This window comes from Ambystoma mexicanum, chromosome 1p (assembly GCF_040938575.1).
Source record: "Ambystoma mexicanum isolate Mex_15411 chromosome 1p, UKY_AmexF1_1, whole genome shotgun sequence".
Classification (NCBI taxonomy): domain Eukaryota; kingdom Metazoa; phylum Chordata; class Amphibia; order Caudata; family Ambystomatidae; genus Ambystoma; species Ambystoma mexicanum.
The window spans coordinates 1,259,982,812-1,260,002,542 of record NC_090921.1 but is presented as its reverse complement, the minus strand read 5'-3'; the positions used below and the strand labels follow the sequence as shown (position 1 = coordinate 1,260,002,542).

General features: G+C 46.0%; 1 protein-coding gene across 4 annotated transcripts in view; it reads left to right on the top strand.

Annotated features, from left to right (window-relative positions):
* The window catches only part of SYT3 (synaptotagmin 3), an 835,659-nt gene that overhangs the window by 607,420 nt on the left and 208,508 nt on the right, over nucleotides 1-19,731 (top strand). For all 4 annotated transcript variants that reach the window (XM_069605085.1, XM_069605103.1, XM_069605091.1 and 1 more), the window contains exon 7: nucleotides 12,437-12,986. In XM_069605085.1, coding sequence (XP_069461186.1) covers nucleotides 12,437-12,986 — 550 coding nt within the window. The remainder of the gene's footprint in view (nucleotides 1-12,436; nucleotides 12,987-19,731) is intronic.

Sequence of the window (19,731 nt, the reverse complement as noted above, 5' to 3'; positions counted from 1 at the left end):
CAGTTAGTCTAAGTTTTATCTATACCAAATTATGAAAAAATGCTTGCACTGGGGAGACTCAAGAGTCAAGGTTGATTTGAAGGATTTTTTTTTGTGTTTTGCACTTTTAGGGTATCTGCGTATTACCACAGTTGATGGAAGGGCCTTGCTCTCTGATTAGCTTGTGATGTCTATGTGAAACTGCTCCATTCTACTGATGAATTTAGGCCGTGATTAACTGTATCTAGATTGTAAATCTATCTTTGTTCACATTTCTTGAGCTCAGAATCTCTGTCGCCTCCTCATTTCGATGCATGCACGGTTTGTATTGCAAACCAGAAGATGTCCACATAAAGGAGCTTTAATATTTATGCCGCCCGTTCTGATGAGGTACTTGAAGGTATCATTGCAGGTATTACCAGCTGTAAGGGAGTTTGGATTGTGAAATAACTTCTGTTTTCGGGTTAAAACAGGTATGTGAAAACATACCCCAATGGGCATGGGAATTGGTTATTCACTCACTAAAAAATAAGTTTAGACCCAACTTCAAAAACTAGGGAGTAAAATACTCCCATTTCAAAATCGTATCTGGTATTCTGGGTTGCTGGATAATCTTGTAATCTATTTGCAAAGATGAATTCTCGTTTGTGCCTTGGCCCTCCAGTGAGAGTGAATCATAATTATACTGCCTAATGTTTCCATAGAGATTTCAAACATTTTGAAAAGTTGATTTTTCATCTGATGTGCATGCTTTTCGAGCCAGCTCTGTTGGATCCATATTATTAACTTACATATTGAAACACAGATGTGCACAAGGCAGTCTTTGTTGGTGTACTACTACAGATGGGCTGGGAGGGAGCTGATCTACTGGCTATATTTCGCACTGTTAAACTGGGAAACCTGACCACAAGTCTTGGCTTCTGCACTTATTAATGTATTTTGACCTGAGGTCAATCACTACTTTAGTATGAATGTGTCAAAATTGAGATCTGCTAGAAGTGATTCGGCTCAGGTTGCACTGTAGAAATGACTTCATTCATAAGTCGTTTAGAAGAATGTAATGTTGCACCAAATATTACAATGACATTAACTAGTTATAAGTCCACAACCCTACTCTGGGCAGCCTCTTGGCTCACCATGACAATATCACTTGTGAGCCATGCTGCTCACCTAACAGAGAAGTGAGATACATTAAATTATACCAGCTTTAGGTGGCGTACCATAGAATCTGGTACATCTGACCACCTATAATATAAGATTGTCCATCTGGACCGCCCTGCTCCACAGTATGGAGGTGGGGTGGCTGCCACTTTTAGAGCAGATTTTGTTTTAACTCAATTGTGTTGTCCTCATTCTCTATCTGTGGAGGCTATGTTGCTGAGATGCGTGATCTCCCCTACTTTCTCTTGTCATTTTCTGGTTGTCTGTCACCCTCCAGGGTCCTTCGCAGGTTTACTTGAGCCTCTAGTTGACCTCATAGCAGAGCTCCATGTCAAACATACACTTTTGATTGCACTGGTTGATTTAAACCTGAAATGTAATATTTCTAGGGCTCCTGCCCTTAATGCTTTTTTCGCCAGCCTGTCTGATCTTGACTTTTACCAGCATGTTGTAGGGCCCACCCATAAAATGGGGAACACTCTCGATATAGTATTGGCTAATAAAACCCTACTTACCTTTCTATCTAGAGAGCCCATATTATGGACAGATCACTATTTAGTGACCTGTTCACTTTCACTAGTGTGAGGACAACCTAAGACTACGCCAGCTAGGGTTTGGCATTGTGCTTGGCGCTCGGCCAATCTTCAAGGCCTAGCATCCTCTGTTAAAGCCAAATGTACAGCTGTTACGATTCCCTCTCTGTCGCTTCTGTCTGCTGCTCTTCAGGCAGCTGCCAACGTGCCAGCCCCACTTCGGCTTCCTCAACTCCATAGGCTTCCTTCGGAGCCATGGTTTTCGGAGCAACTGAGGTCCGCTCGACTGAAACTTAGACAAGCGGAACGGAAGTGGCATACAGATTATGATCCCCGTTTTAAGATCCACTATTGGCCTTGCTCTACGGCCTACTCTTCTGCTATTTTAGTTGCAAAAATATCTAATTTCGCCCAGAGACATGACACCTCCTTGTGCCAGCCCAAGTCCCTTTTTGCAACTGTTAAATCTCTATCCTCCTCAGTAAATTGTACACCTACTGTTAAGCCGACCCAGGAGCTCTGTGATTCCTTATCCCAGTTTTTCATCAAAAAGATCAAAACTATTTGTGCCAACATTTCAGCTAGCTTTGCACTACCTGTCACTACATCTATTATTGGCAATATATCTTCTGTATCTGTTATGGTTGCTATATGATCGGGTTGGTCTTCTTTCCCTCTCTTTTCTGTTGAGTTGGTATTCAAGGCCATTCAACAGATTAAATATAGCGCTCCATCTGATATTGTGCCATTAAGAGTCTTGAAGGAGATCTCGTCTGACCTTCTATTGATGATCACGGATGCCGTAAATGCCTCTTGCCAATAGGGTTTTATCCCGCCTGAGTTAAAAGCTGCAACTGCAATACCCTATTAAAAAACCTTTGCTTGACTCTTCTTTACCATCTAATTCTTGTCCTATTTCTCTCCTACCTGCTCTTATGAAACTCTTGGAGTTACTGTTCTCCCCTCTCTTGTCTAGCTTTCTTGAGCTATCTTGACCCGGCCCAGTCAGGCTTTTAGTCGGGCAGGGGCACTGAGAGCATCCTGGTTTCTGTCCTGGACAACATGGCCAGGCTGGTGGATGCAGGAGTTATCGGAGCCCTGAATTTATTAGATCTATCAGCGGCTTTCGACACAACGGATCACCCCAGCCTGCTCTCCTGCGTGGCCCAAAATGGTATATCCGGTCAAGTATTAGCCTGGTTTTCCTTGTTCCTGGCTGACAGATCTCAATCTCTTTTGCTTTCCCCTTTTTCCTCTAATTCTTGTCACCTTAGTTGTGGTGCGCCTCAGGGATCCGCTTTATCTCCCATTCTCTTCAACATTTACATCTGGGCACTAGTGTGCCTCTTCCGCTCCTTCGGCGTCAGGTGCTATTCTTATGCTGACTACACCCAGATCTCGTTCGGGCGGAGGTGTCGTTGTGCCTTCATCAGTGCCTGTCTGCCGTGGGGAAGTGGATGGGCCTTAACTGGCTGAAGATTGCTACTTTTTGGCCTTCTTCTTTGGGTTTTCTTCCTGTCCCCACGGCTAAGGTGAAAAATCTAGGGGTGATTATGACAGCCACCTTATCTATGGATGCCCAGGTATCGGCTGTTTGCCAGACTGGGTTTTTCCATTTGAACATTTTTTAAAAGGTGCTTCATATGATACCACCATCGCTGCGCCCGCCGGTCATGGCTGCGATGGTGTTGATTCGGGAGGACTACTGCAATTCTCTCTATCTGGCACAACCTAAGGGCCTGGTCCACCAACTACAATGCCTTCAAAATCTCACAGCACTTGTGCCTACGGGGTCACCTTATGGTGCCCACATTTTTCCCAGTTCTAAGCCGTCTGCATGGGCTTCCAGTTGCCCAGCGTATTGAATTCAAGGCGCTATGTATTATACACCGGGCTCTGCATGACCAGGGAGCGGAATATCTCTGCACTAAATTTGTACGCTATATTCCAAAGCGTTCCCTGCGGTCAATATCAGCTGGCTTGCTCTGTGTGCAATCTTTCCGTCGCTCATGGATTGGGGGGCCTGCTTTTTCTATTGCTGCGGCGCAGCTATGGAATAAGTTGCCCTTAGCATTGAAAAAATCTCCAACCATCTGGCTTTTAGGAAAGCCCTAAAAATCCATCTATTCTGACCTTAGTGAATGATGGCTGATGGGTTGTTCAATCTGGGGCTTCTCTCTGTTCCTCTCCAGCACCATGATGCTCTCGGGCGACTGTGCGCTATATAAGATTGCATAACATAACATAACACCTGGGACATCTCTCTGCATTTTACAGAAGTGTTTCTTTATTGGGCCAGCCCCCCATACCACAGTTACTGCCCGCATTAACCCCTCTTCGCCCATCACCCTGTTGGTTGCTTCCTGTTTTGCCACCCTTTTCCCCTATTTAAGCAGCGCTCCAGTCTCTTTTCCTTTGCAGTTGGTGAGCCTAAGCCCCACCCACCTTCTTAACCCTGCCCAGAGGCACAGACAGGAATTGTCTAGCGAATGGGGCCTGAAGCAAATGTAGTTGGGCCGACCGCAGTGACATTAACATCTGTAAATACCCACTCACTGCTGCTGAGTGGGCTGTGCCCGCACAGGCCCTACCCTGTCTACGCCTCTGGCCCTGCCTCTTTTTTTCTTTTCTTAACTCTTACAACAAAGGTCTTTCTTGCAAGGGTGTCCGAAGTAAAGGGCAATTCCTGTATGGAACTGTTTGGACTGGGAGGACCGAGGGCCCAAACCACTACTCAGACAACAGGTAAAAACTCACTAACATGTGTTTTCTCCCTCTGTCCCCACAGGCCATCCCCACCATCACAATGACATTGTCACTCCTCCAACGCATGGACTCTGCAATGCAGGAACTTCATCCACATGCGCATCAAGCCCATCAGCAACCCCTCACCGTTCACAACACAGAAAGTGATGCTCACCAACGTCTGCTGAGACATCACCAACCTCATCACTACACATGACCTTGACACCATCTTTACCACGAGACCTGGCTGACACCCACCTCCACCCAGATCCTGGACGTCCTTGTCTCTGATGGCTATAGCATCCAACACAGAGACTCGCTGAACAAGACGGGCAGAAAACTTGCAGTCATCACAAGACCTTCTGATCTTGCACCAGAATTGACATTGACAACATTGGCCCATTTGAAGTCCTTTATTGCCACTTCCTGCTCTCCCTGATGGACACTGCCACCTTCCATCTCATCTACAGACCACCCAAACCACACACCACCTTATCTCAGACTTTACTGACCTGGTCACCACCAAGTCCCTCATGCATGCCAACAACATCTTCCTACGCGACTTTAACCTCCCATGCAACTACGCCTCCAAACCAATGAAGGAAGCTCTCATCGGCCTTCTCGCCAACCTTAGCCTCACACAGCACATGAAAGACCCAATACATGAGAAAGGTAACATCCTTGACCGAATCATCACAGCACTGCCTTCCCTCCTCTTCAGCTCTCCTCTCCCACTTGGCTGGTCTGACCACCTATCTGTGCCTTTCAATATCCTGCAGACCACCCCAGTCAAGCACTCCCAGCAGAAACCCACCAGACAATCCTTCAGGCCCTTCAGAAACTCCCTGGCGGAAGCCCTGACTAAGACCATGCCAACCTCCACCTCACATGGACTGAACACCCCGAACCGAATTACGACTCTCTGCTGGAAGCACTCAATGCCACCTTCTCAGCCTCCATAGACTGACACGTGCCTCTGAAACAACACACCTGCAACCCAAAACCATCTTCACCTTGGTACACGCAAGAACTCAACCTCAGCAAAAGAGTCATGAGGAAATAAGTGAAAACCTGATGCCACTCCATGATTGCATCCAACCTGGCACTCCACAAAGAACTCTGAGCAACCCGCCCACAACTAATCAACACAGCCAAGGCAAAGTACACCAGGTGCTCATGGACACTCTACATCGTTGCATGGGTTTCAGCGAGTGACTTTGTCCTATCCTGGTTGAAGTCCTACCTTGCCAACCGAAAGCAGTTTGTTCAGAAAGACTCCTCTAGATTGCCAATGCTACCCGGCACCCGTGGAGTCCCACAGGGTCCCATCCTCTCCCCAGTTATCTTCAATCTGTACATGGAGCCGCTGGGAGCTCTGCTATTCACACACAACATCTAAATCCACCAATACCCCATTGACACACAGCTATACCTCAAGATCGACTCCATCAAGGACATACACAGGCTCAAAACCAACACCCAGACATACAGACCTGGTTATTAACCATGAACCCTGAGGGTTTCACACACAAGCTCACTTCCTGCGCCAAGTTCTTTGGGATCCACATTGACAAACAATTCTCCTTCAAGACACACATAGCTAAGAACATTCAGACAGCTTGGTATCAGCTCTCCCTCTTTCAGAAAGTCAAGCCCTTCCTCCCAACTGACAGCTTTAGATCCCCCATTCAAGCACTGGTCCCCTCTCAGCTGAATGGGGCAATGCCCCCCTTGAAGGCATCCCATTGTCCTCCTTTGGGTTCCTGAGAAGTGTCCTATACGGGGCTGCATGCCTCATCAAGGGTCTACGCAGATATGGCCACATCACCCACGCCCTCATTGACGTCCACTGGCTCACACTGAATGCGTAAATCACTTTGAAGTCTTGCTGCATCATCTATAAGGCAATCGCCTTCTGGTCACCCAGCTACCTCACGGAGAAACTCAGCATCTTTGGCAGAGAGCACACCACCAGAAGCCAGGACATGTGCAGACTTGATATTTGCTGCTGCAAAAAGGAAAGGACCGCCAGAATTACTGGCATATTACAGATCCACGTGTGCACGCACACCCCCTGCCGGAAACGGTAATACTGGCATGCTGGAATTACCAGCGTAGACAGCAATGCGCCCGTGTGTCCAGCAGAAATGTGCCAACAAAAGTGATGTCGGCACCCAAACAACTAGATTCACTTGCACCGGAAATAGCATCAATGCAGGAACAGGAAGCTCGCCGGCGGCCATTTTGAAAACTCAATCCATTTTAAATCCCCCACTTCCTACTGCCATCCACCAGAAATGGAAGTGCAAACATGTCTGGGAGTATGAAATCCAGAGTCCCTGAGGACCGGGCTAAGGAAGAGAAAGTGTGTTTGGGGAGAGGTGTGTGTAGGGAGGGGGGTGTTTGGTGAGGTAGAGAAGGGGTGTGAGGATGGGAAGAGGGGTGTGCGGGGAGGGGGTGTTTGGGAAGAGGGAGGAGGGAGGGGAAGTAGTCTGGGCAGATGGGTGTTTGGGGAGGCAGAAGGGGGATGGGGGCACAGGGTGTTGGAGCGTGCACATTGTTTTTTAATACACAGTTTTCACTAGAAGCAATGAGTGGTCATTCCTGTTTTGGTACAAGTATTTATTGTGTGTGTGCATCAGATGCAGTAAGGTGCAAGCGGAGTGCAGAATGAAAGGGGTACTCAAAAAAAGTTCTCCGAGTTCTTGACGGGCCATGCACCCATCCCTGGCCCTCATGTGCACGTGCATTGGTCCGGCTGGTCCCGCATCATCAGCATCATTCACTGGCTAGGAGTATGTTGCATCTGACGCCAATATTATGCAACATTTCACAGCCCAGGACTATCTGCCCCACATTCTCTGGCCTGTACATGACTGCACCCCCAGACTGGCGTAGGCATCTGAAACGCACCTTCAAGATCCCAAAGAAATGCTCGATGGTCACCCTGGTCCTCACATGCACCCAGTTGTATGACATTTCTCTGCGTCTGGGGTTTCCTCAGAGGGGTCACCAGCCACGGAAGCTGTGGGTATCCTGAGTCACCTGCAAGGGGTAAGGACATATGTGTGAGTAATAATGCTCAGCACTAGTGTTGCCCGTGACAGCGGAATCTCAATGGTCAGTCTGTTCATGCATGTCCCATGTCTCACCAGGACATATATCTCTTGATCCTAGGTGGCCCACTCTATAGATTCACTGGAATTGTAGCTAGCCGGGTGTTGCATTCTGGTATCTGTAGTGCATTACATGTGAATGTCCTTTTTGGTTTGATATGGCCTGGTCAGTGACTGCTACACATCCAGTCATGTGCTACTCCTGCGTGTTGTGGCCTGTCATTTGTGGCATGCACTGGTTGATGATTGGTCCTGCATGTGCAGGGTGCTTGCTGGACATGCATGTGTGACATAGTCCCCCCCTTGCCTGTCACTCATGCTGCAATGTAGGTGTAAATGTTCATGTTCTCACCCAACGTCCAGGTCCTTTGTCCTCTTTGACGTGCCATATAAGCCGTCAGGGTGCTGTTCCGCAGGACCATGGAGTCATGGCTTGATCCTGGGAACCGAGAACTGCAGTGCGTGATGGTCACGTTGGCAACACAGGTCACATGGATATTGAGGGAATGGAACTGCTTTCGGTTTCTGACTTCCTCTAAGGTATGGGGGGGCACCAGCTCTATGTGTGTGCAGTCCAATGCTGCCATCACATTGGGCATGCCTGGAATTGCATAGAAATGGGCCTTGGTGGTGTTTATCTGTGCCTGTGTGTTTGGGGTGGGGGTAATGTGTTGGCCCGGTGCAGGAGGTGTTCCAGTACCTGCACCAGCAATCTGGGGAAGGCATGTTGGAAAATGACATGAAGCTGGCTCAAGGAATGCAGGAATGTGCCAATGGCCAGTAAGTGCAGGACCAAAACCAGCTTCACCAGCAGTGGTATGGCTGTCCTGATGCTGATCCTGCTCCCAATGTCCTCCTGGATGTCGGTCAGGAGGTCATGAATGGTCTCCCTGTTTAGGCGGTAAACGGTAAGTATCTGCCAGTCTGTGAGGCCCCAAGGTGTGGCTCTTGTGCGAGGGATCACGGCACGCCTCTGCCTCGCACCTGGAGCATATCAAGTGCTAGACCGGATTAGTACAATAACTGATTTCAGGCCCAAATAACCAGACACACTCAAAGAATATGGCAAAACACTACTTTAATATCAGTTCAATAAAGTAGGGAAATCTGGCGAGCATAACAAATCGCAGCTCACACATTCTTGAATAAATGTCAGTTACACAAAGACTTTATACCTCAATGTATTTCAGCTATGACGTCATCCTACGTGACAAATAGCAAAAACCTATTGGGCAGAGGGATAGGTTAAGGGAACATATATACCTATAATGTATTTAGGTGTTAGTAACATCATTGGCTGCCCCTTATCAAATAGGTATGCCTCAAACTACCTTTAACTACGTATAATACGGATAATAGTAGAATAATAGCCACGGATTGGCTTGTGCAACAATGTATAGTCCATCATCACATAAGCCGTCCTGATTGGTTGGCACCCACTTCCAAACGTGGAATTTCGGCTCGTTAGCAGCACGTAAGCAAAATGAAAACCAGATGCGGGGAACAACGTCAGACAACTGCCTACTTGTCCAATTAGTCTACCATCTCCCATCAGTTAGGCTCTAAGCCAAGGCGTCTTCTTTGTAGTTGATCTTGCTGACTGTTCTCTTCTCTGGGACTTTAAAGGGAGTGAGGGTACATTGCTGTCTGTGCCTGGAGAGTTATAAGTAGGCCTTGTTTTCTGGTCTTGCACCATGCATGAGGAGACCATGATTTTGTCCATCTTATCCTCCTATTTAGTGCTATTTAATTCAATTGTACTAGGTGATATTACTCTCTTTGGCCTCTGGAGACTTGATTGCTCTGTCTTGCATATGCGTTCTGCATCTTTCATTGTCCAATACTTGGCACTCGCAAATGGTTACTCCTCTACTTAATCTAAGAGAAATATGTCCTACGTACATGGATTATCATCTTCAACTCCTTTGGTGCTTTGCAATTGCTTCTTGCTGCGGCATCCTTGATCATGAGTCAAACAAATATTCTTTGTTCTTGCACCAATTTGTATTTCTGTGCCTGTCAGCGCTGCAGCCTTAATCTCTCCCTTGGGGTTTTTTAGCTTACTATTATGGGAAACTGACGTCCATCTTTTCATCATGGCTGCTTTACTCGCGTTATATTTCTTACATTTAGCAAGCTTCTATATGTCTCATCTACCTTGCGTTTTTATGTATATACATCTACTGCATTTCTCCTTACTTATCTTCTAAGTGTTTATGATTTCTTCGTATTCACATATTTGTTTACTTTGTTACTTCTGTCACATCTTCATTCTATATCTCGTTTCAGTGAGTCTTCGTCATTTCATGACGTTACTTTACACCTGTCAGACTTTACATATTGTTCTTCTATGTCCAGTGGTGTTTGCAAACTTCCTTCTACCACATTAGTTCAAGGGTACATTTGGTATGGTTGTCTAAGCACATAACTTCTTTCATATCTTTGATGCGTTATTGGGACAATACCAGGTGTCATGCACCGTGCTTTCTCACTGTTCTTCCAATATGAGTGATGTGTACATTTGCTTCTCTACTCCTCTAACCCCACCCTCCTCTTCCTCCTATCCCTGGCCTCCTGTTGCCAGTGCTGCTGCTCCAGCACCATCAGCTGGACATCAGCATGGAACACCTCCAGGTTCCTGGTAGCAGCAATGAGTGGCAACATTGTTGTTTTTTAAGGCGTTCTTGGGGATGGTGTGGCCCTTCAATGCTGCTCCTGTAATTATATGGTGCACCTGGGTACATTGTGTGAACCTGCAGCCTTATTTCTGTCACCTGTGTCCTTTTACTGGCTGCTCTGAGGTGGTGGTATCTCTGGCCTGGTTTTTCCGGTATTACTGGCAAATCCATACTCGCAAAGTGGCAGTGATACCATTGTGCTGGTATTACCGGACTTGGTGTTACCAGTGCTGGTTATTCCGGCAACTGTGTTCCAGCATACTCATACTTTGCCAGTCCGGTAAAAGTGCTGGTAACCAGTAATGACAGCACGTATACGGTTTACTGGTAAACTTGTAGTGAGGACCTATGGAACCTGCTTCCCGTCAGCATCAGACTCACCCCCACACTCCTACAATTTAGAAAAGAACTCAAGACTGAAAGACCCACCTCTTCAGGAGTCTCTCCTTCTCAACAGGCCATCACGTCACCCCCAGCACCACCTGACTCGCTAGATGCCGCCCGTCCCTCTCCTCCCTGCCACCCTGTAAAGTCGTGTCCCTCCTATGTGCCCCTCTCTATCCTACAACCTGCTGTATATCTGTTCAGTTGTTACCTCTGAAAAGCACTCCATTATGCATCTTTACTGTTGTATACCTGTGTATCTGTCTTCTTGTTTACCTCTGTAAAGTGCTCTGTTGCTTTTCAAAGCCAGGTCCACACTCAATAAATACAATAATAATAAAAATAATAACAATAATCACCCCATCATGACCCTACTTTACCCCCATGCCCTATATGAACCCCAGACAGTGAAATGCGCTGAGATGTCCCACTGCAAAATGCAATGAAATGGATGCAGCCAGATGGGCAACTTCTCTCTCTCTCTCTCTCTCTCTCTCTCTCTCTCTCTCTCTCTCTCTCTTTCTCTCTCTCTCTTTCTCTCTCTCTCTCTCTCTTTCTCTCTCTCTCTCATTCAATGTCTTTGGCTCTTGGTGGGCAAGATTTGACATCAGGCATATGCTAGAACCCCTGGCCCCCCAGCCACTGCACACAGATATCTTGGAGAGAGGACCAGGGCAAGTTTTTTTGTTTTTTTTTGCAAAATAAGCTTTTTAAAAAGGAGACGTTATTGGACTACTATTGTAAATTGGCTACTTTGAAAATGTGTTAATGTTCATTTCTAATAATCACTTCCAGTATTTATTGAAGAAGTAGCAGTTGTCATTTCTATAGCACCTTTATCCCTTAATATGGCCTCAATGCGCTTGTGGTGGGAACGCCCTCGGGGGGCCGACGTCCAAGGTGCGGCACCTTCTGTGAAGGCTAGAATGCGTGTGTGCAGTCAGAATTCTACATTTGTCCTACTGAGCAAAGAAGATTATGAAAACCAAGAATAAGCAATTCAATATTTTTCTAATAGAAGGTTATTATTCCAGCATGAACATTTTGGTAGACTTCTATCATACGTGTTCGAAATACCCTTAAAATAAAGGGCTAGAGGACAAATAGCCCGAATAAAGGTTCCTGGCTGGTTTGAATCAAATTAAAGAGGTTTTTGGGAACATGCGCATTACCACAGATCTTCATATTCGGCAAATATGTCATAGCAGGATTGTTTGCTTGAATCATTGTGCACATAATGCACATTGGGCTTGGTGTCCATTTCAATATTCACAACAATGATCCTAACATTAAGGCATTTATAACCATGAATTATGTATACTCATTCGAACATCCTCAGGATTTGGATGTGAGGATGAAATGGGCATGACTTCAGTCGCCCAATTGGCGTCCGAGTGCTAGCCTGTTTCGCATTTCAGGAGATAATATTTCCTCTCCCTTCACAAAACTTTAGAAGCGGAGTGGGTGAGAGGGGAGGCCAGGTCTCAGGGTAAGTTTAGCTGTGCACATGCGCAGTCCCCAATGCACAGGCATCCTTGAAGAGAGTGGGCACTGATGACATATGAGGTCTGTACAGGAGGCACTCAGTGTGGACACTGGTGATATTTGGAGGTTTTCTTTGGATGCTCTCAAAGTGGTCACTGGTAGAGACTATAGAGCTTTGTTTGTGAGGCACCTGTTGTCTTCAGGAGCTGCATTACTGGACCTGGATGGGGCTCTTGGCCTGAGGCTACAGAACAGTAACTGATGATTGTTGAAGTACTGACCTTCATCTGATGTGCATGATGACGTGTGGTGCCTGCCATTGCACTAACGCTTTTTCCCTCTACCTAATGCCTAGGTATAGTACTCTGCCTCGACCTATGACCCAGCAGCTGTCTAGCCCAGACTTTGGGGGCCATGTTGATGAGAAACCAGAGCAGGCCACAAGTATCGGACACATCAAGCCTGAGCTGTATAAGCAACGTTCAGCCGATGCCGAGATGAAGAAGCAGCAGGCCACCAGCTGTGGCCGCATCAGCTTCGTCCTGCGCTACCTATACAGCACCGAGCAGTTGGTGGTGAAGATCCTCAAGGCCCTGGAGTTGCCTGCCAAGGATGCCAATGGCTTCTCTGACCCCTATGTCAAGATCTACCTGCTCCCTGACCGCAAGAAGAAGTTCCAGACGAAGGTGCACCGCAAGACCTTGAACCCTGTCTTTAACGAGACTTTCCACTTCAGCGTACCCTTCAACGAATTGCAGAACCGCAAGCTCCACTTCAGCGTCTACGACTTCGACCGCTTCACACGCCATGACCTCATCGGACAGGTGGTCCTGGAAAACCTCCTGGAGTACTCGGAGCTCACAGAAGACAGCCCTGTGTGGAGGGACATCCTGGAAGCAAGCTCGGTAAGTGTTTACCTTCAGTGACATAGCTCTGCTGTCTGAGGCTTAATCATGTACATTTTGTGTAAACTGAGGCATACCTCAGCTGTGTGAGGGTGGAGCCAATGGCAAGTGGGTACACCAAGGGATAGTTCTGTTATATGAGGCCTAATCATGTAAGGCCTAGGCAACTTGAAGAGTAGCCCTGCTCTCTCGGACCGGGCCACTTCCTTTACTTCTGAGTAACCTGAATTCTAAGAGAGTGACATTGGTGCTGAGGGATAGCTTTGCTGTTTAACAGCTATGGTTGAAAGATCTGTATAACCTGAGAAATATATAGTCAATGCCTGCGAGGATTATGTAACCTGAGTGAGTTTTCTGCCACCTGGGGTGTGACTGCGTAGGTTCATTGTAACCAGAGTTATAGTTCTGGTGTCTGATGCTGTAGTGTACATGGTTAGTGGAACCAGAGTACTATCTATGCTGTCAGGAGCTTTTGACACAAGGCATTTGTGTAACCTGGGGGCTTTCTCTAGTGTTTGAGACCTGGATCAGTGAACTCTCTACAGTCAGGCATAGGATTGGAGGTAATAATATATAATTAGACCCCTCCTAGAATACTCGGGAAAAGAATTTTAGGGGTCAGGAAAAAAAGTCACCTACCTGGTGACTTTTTCACTGTGACATTATCACATGGAACCCTTATAGACACCCTTTTCGATGTGCATGTGCCCCTGTGGTCCCCTATCTCTACTCTACTATCAGTCTCTTAATCAGGGGTGTTGCTAGGTTGTAGCCCCTGACTTCTATCCGGGGCCACAACTAAAAGCCCCAGGGCTATAGCCCCAACCCCCTCTAGCGACGCCTCTGCTCTTAATACAGCGCTTTCCCCTTGCATGGCTGTTGGTTCCCCAGTCTCATGATCCTACCCTGAACCCTCACTCTCGGCTTCTGATTTTGCTTCATTCTTTACCTCTAAAATGGATACACTGTGCTCCTCCTTCCCTCTTGTTTCTCCCATCTTCTTTCGCTTGCTTTACTCCCCTCAACCTTTACCCTCTGCCCTCACCCCTTCAGCGTATCCTCGCGTTCTTTCTTTTCTAAATTCTCTTTGCAAATCTTCTTCAAGACATGTTCCTCTTCCCTTTCAACCATCAAACTATTGTGCCCATTCTTAAAAAGCCTTCACTTGATCCTTCTCTTCCAATAAAACATGGGCCTATATACTTCTTCCTTTTCTTTCAGAATTTCTCAAACCTCGTCCCCTCTCAGTCATCTCTCGATCCGTACTCTAATGCAATGCCCTGCACATCTGTTTGGATTTGTCCCTGCTCGCTCCACTGAAACAGCTCTCATGCCTGATGGGAATTTGCTATTTTCTTTTGGTTGATCGTAGCAGATACATCCTCCGCAGATGTATCTGCGGAGGATGCATCCGCAGATACATCTGCAGGATGTATCTGCGGATGCATCCTCCGCAGATACATCCCTATTCTCTTGGATGTATCTGCGGCCTTTGGTGCAGTGGCTCACACTTTTCTTTGCTTTTGTCTTTTTTCTCCTTCTGGCTCTTTCTTGATTTTCTTCCTACCCTTCTGACTAAATCACAGAAGAATGTTATGCAAACGGAATATCATTTTAGCTTAAGTTTCTCCATCATCAATGGAAGTATACAAGTACCAGAATACTAATTGATGCAAGTCATCTCTTCTTTTCCATCGGATTGTATTTTAAAGTTTAAAACACACCCAGCACACATATCTGTGGATTGTTGATCTTAAAGTGCAGAACAACTGTTGTATTCCAAATATGTGTTAATAATTGATGTAATTCACTCTGGCTTCTCGCCTGCGCGCGCGCTCTAAAGTATATGGAATGTTGGGGGTGAGAGGGAACGTTGGAGATTGAGGACGGTTGGTGAGAGACGGAGTGGATGGGAAGGACGCTGTGTGGGACGCCGGTTATTACAAAGTAAATAAAGAAGGTTTATCACTTACCTTGACTCCCGCATACTTCACATGGCGACGAGGATGCCGGCGTCCTGAGGACCCACGAGGAGAAGACTGGTGTAGAGCAGCTGCTCCGAACTACTGTGCAGTATTGTGCAGGTTCGTGCTGATTAGCCTTTCTGGAAAAAGCGAGAGCGGGAGCTCCGAGTCGACGCTTCGTAGCTGCGTTGATTTGTGCTGGTTTCTGGATCCACAGCTGATCACTTGGGGAGAGCGGATGCTCCGAACTGACGCGCACTTCGCATTGGTTTGAGCGGAGACCCGTAAAGTGGGATGTGTCCATATTATTGAAATTAGAAGAAAGGCCCATCAAGAAGCTTGAGGTCATGTGACATCTCAACCAGGAAATGAACATAATGAAGAGGACACAGTGATCCCTTCATCTTCGTTGTCGTAATTTAAAAAAAAATAAAAAATGTTGTGGCAACAGTAAACCCATACACTGCAATTAGTAATATCTAACAAATTACAAGCTAGTGTGGGATAAGTGAAGTTCTTTTGCATTATTGCAATATTGTTGATAAAAGATCACTAAGGATCAATAATACACGGAGCTATGCAAGGTATCAACATTCAACCGCCAGTAAGTTTTCTTCCGGTGCCAGGCCAACCTGTAGTTTTATGGTCAGAATGGAAAGAATTCTGGTTAAACTACATCCAAGCAGTTGAACATGAAGATCTCACGTCTAGGAAGAAGAAATTATTATTATTGCATGCACTAGGGTTGGAAGGGCAGAGGAAGTTCAGGGAGCTACCAGAATTGACTGTAGATGAGGCAGGTGATGCTGATGAACATGATAGGGCCATAAGGCAATTGGACAAGTACTATGCTCAAGAAACAAACGTGGCCATAAATAGATACAAATTCTATACGCGAATACAAAAAGAACATGAAAGCACTGAAGAATAAGTTTCTGCATTGAGAGTGTTATCGCGGACTTGCCAGTTTGGCAATGGTATTACCCTGGATGAGTTAATAAGGGATCAGATCATTATTCACTCTAAGGACAATTTAGTCCAAGACAGACTATGGATGGTTGGCAATCCATCCCTACCGGAAACCATAGCGATTGCTAAACGTGTAGAACACAGTGAGCTGTGCTCGAAGGAAATGAAGAGCAAGAAAGAGGAGGTTGTGCAAAGCATGCAGAAGCATAGTAGTAAAGAGATACAGGAAAAAGAAACAGAAGAACAAGGCCAGTTTAACGTACTACGGTCAAAGGACAGAGGTGGAGCAAACGTTAAAAACAAAGATAAAGCTGAAGTCAATGTAGGAAGAAATAACAAAATGAAAACTTTTGAGCAGAGAGGGAGTTCTAATCGAGGAAAGAATTGGGTAAAGAATGAACCAAAAGTTCAATATGAAAAAAGATTTCAGAATGTCCAGCCGAGAGAAGGAGACAGGTGCTATAATTGCGGCAGAGTGGGTCATTATGCCTACGCTAAACAGTGCCCAGCATTGGGGCAAAAATGTGGAAATTGTGGCATAAGAGGTCATTTCGCGGTCACATGTAGAAGGAGGAAGAAAGTATCTGCCATTATGGAAGAAGAGGAAGAATCGGAGGAAGAGAGAGTGTTTTGATTCGTGAGCCACCAACTGGAGAATTTAAATGCCCGAGTTGTGAAGTAATTTTTGATAATTGGAAACTTAAAGTGAAGGTTGACAGTTGTTCACCTTGGACGATCATTACCAAGAAAACATGGAAGAATTTAGTGACACAAGGTCTCAAAAGTAAGATGGAGGTGTCAGACATACCAAATCCTGGTGGGTTTGAAGGATCCAAGATCAAGATGATTGGATGGTTTTCGTGTATTGTTCAGTTTAAAGACAGACGGTCTCAAGTGAAGGTGTACGTAGCAGAAAAGGGTGTGAATGTACTAGGTTGGAGAGACCAAGCTGGATTGAGGATCAGGTTGGATCCATGTGATGAAGAACAAATCCTAGTGGTAAACGGGAGCCAAGCGCAAGATAATGAGAATGTTAGAGAAGAGGGAGTGAAGACAGTAAAATTGGGTTTGCTCAAAAACTTTGCGCACAGGATTCGTCTCAAGAAGGGAGCAATACCTGTTAAACACACGAAATCCAGGCCAATTCCATTTGCCATTCCTGATAAGGTTGAGCAAGAACTTGCATCATTGGAGTCTGAAGGAGTAATAGAAAAAATTGAATCATCAGAATGGGTGAGCCCCATAGTGGTTGCATTGAAGAAAAGTGGCAAACTCAGGATTTGCGTAGACTTGAGAGACATCAACAAGAATATCATAACTGACATTTTTCCACTCCCTATCATATCTGAAATGTTGAATTGTATTGGTAATGCTGATGTATTTTCTACATTAGATCTTTCAAGCGCTTACCATCAAATCTCTTTGACAGAGGATTGCAGGGACATTACAGCATTTATAACGCCACATGGGTTGTTTAGGTATAGACGTATGCCGTTTGGGTTAGCGTCTGCGGCAGCAGTATTTCAAAGGATTATGATGCATGTGCTGAAAGGTTTAAGTGGAACTATGGTATATCAGGATGATATAATTGTATTTGGTAAGGGATCTGAGGAACATGATGGGAGGTTGAAAGAAGTGTTGAAGAGATTGCAAGAAGTCGGGTTGAAAGTTGAGAAAGGCAAATGCAAATTTGGGTTGGAGGAAGTAGAGTATTTAGGGCATACTGTGAATGGTAAAGGTTATAAGCCCAAATGAGATGCCATGAAGGCAATCAGAGAGTCACCGAATCCTAACAATAAAGACGAATTAAGATCGTTTTTAGGGTTATGCGAGTATTACAACAGGTTTGTAAAAGATTTTGCGAGTATAACAGAACCATTGAGAAAGTTTTTAAAAAAGGATGCAAAATTTACATGGGGTGCTGAATGTAGTAAGGCGGTTGAAAGCATAAAAGGAGAAATTTGTGACTCTTTGGAATTGGGAGGATTCGAGTTTGGAAGGTTGACGAAGATTACGGTGGATGCCAGTGGGAATGGCATTGGTGCAGTTTTAACACAAATAAATGAAGATGCATATGAGAAGGTGATCAGTCATGCTTCTAGAGCTATTTCGGAAACAGAAAGCAGATATTCTGTGATTGAGAAGGAATTATTAGCATGTTCATGGGCGGTGAATTACTTTAGGAAATATTTGTGGGGAAGCAAATTTGTAATTCAGACAGATCACAAGCCATTAATTGAAGTGCTCACAGTGAAAGGAATGTGTAAAGCTTCTCCCAGGTTAGCCAGGCTTAGTCTTAAATTACAGGATTACAATTTCTCAGTGAAATATGTGCCAGGGAAAAGGAATATTGTTGCTGATTATTTATCTAGATTGCCGTTAAGTAGTGATGAAGCAAATGTGGATCTGGATGAAGAGATGGTGGCAGTCATTTTTGAGGTTACGTCTAAGGAAATGTGGATTGAAGAATTAAATAAAGATGATGAATTACAAGAGATAAGAAGGTACTCCGAATCAGGGTGGCCTGAAAAAAAAGAAATTAGCGAAAGTTGTAGAAGATATTGGGAGGTTAAGGATGAATTGTCTATGGAAGATGGATTTTTAGTGAGGGGAGTGTCACGCCGCGCGCTCGCGGGCGCCACTTACCTGTCCTGGGGTCCCGGGTCCACGGCCGCAGCGGTCTCCTCCTTCATGGAGGCTGTACCCGCGGTGGCGTCTTTCCTCACGCCGACCCGCGGTCCGGATAGGCTCCGTGGACGCCGCCATCTTGCGAGGATCTGCGCATGCGCGGATCGTCAGTATTCGACGTCCCGCGCATGCACAGTGTCGGAACATGCGTTCCGAGCCTCGCTTTGATCCCGGGCCTTAAAAGAACACTGCATACACAGGGACAACGCGTCTCAACGCGGTTGTTACTGTGTATGCGCTGCTGGAGTCCTGGCACTCGTGCCTCAGCTCTCCAGTTCCCTGCCTTGCCTTATCCTGCCTAGCCCTGCCTCTTCTCCTTGTCCTCTTCTTGCTCCTTGGTCCTCCTAACCCTTGCTTCCCTGTTCTGCTGGGTCCTTGCCTGCCTCCTGGTTTTGGGTAGGGGAGGTCCTGTCTGGGTTCCTAGATTAACTCTCTTCTACTAGGAAAGTGGGATTTTCCTGTCTGTCCTGCTTGTCCTTGCAGTCCCTTCTCCTTTGCCTGTCTTGTGCCCTGCCGGTACCTGTGCCTTGCTGCCTTCTTGGATGTTCCTGAGTTCAGCTTCCGCTATCATCGGTGTCTTCATCAAGCCTTCTCAGCCAGTGGAAACACTGTCCCGACGTCACGCAAATACTGAGAAGTGCCACCCGTGGCGTTGGGAGTTGGTCCAGTGCCATCCTGTCATATATCGTCAGGAGGGGATTGGGCTAATTTCTCGCGCTACCCATTCATCGGCAATAGATAAACCGACATACTGGCAACCTCAACTCCACGGTCTACAGGAAGAAAAGGTAACCAGCGATCTCGTGAAGACTCGTTTAACAGGGAGACAAGTTGATTCCCCCACGTAAGTTTTGTAATGACCTTATTGAGAAAGCGCACCAGGGTCATCCTGGTATTACTGGCACTAAGAACAATGTGCGTTTGAAATACTGGTGGCCATGCATGGATCTCATGATTGAGAGGTTTATCAGAAATTGTTGGACATGTCAGAACAGTGACAAGAGCTGCAGGATAGTGAAGTCTAAGCCGATGAGTATTGACAAAGGTGATGCACCATGGGAGATGGTAGGAATTGATATCATTGGACCATACGTGAAGTTAATTGGAGAGAAGAAATTCATATT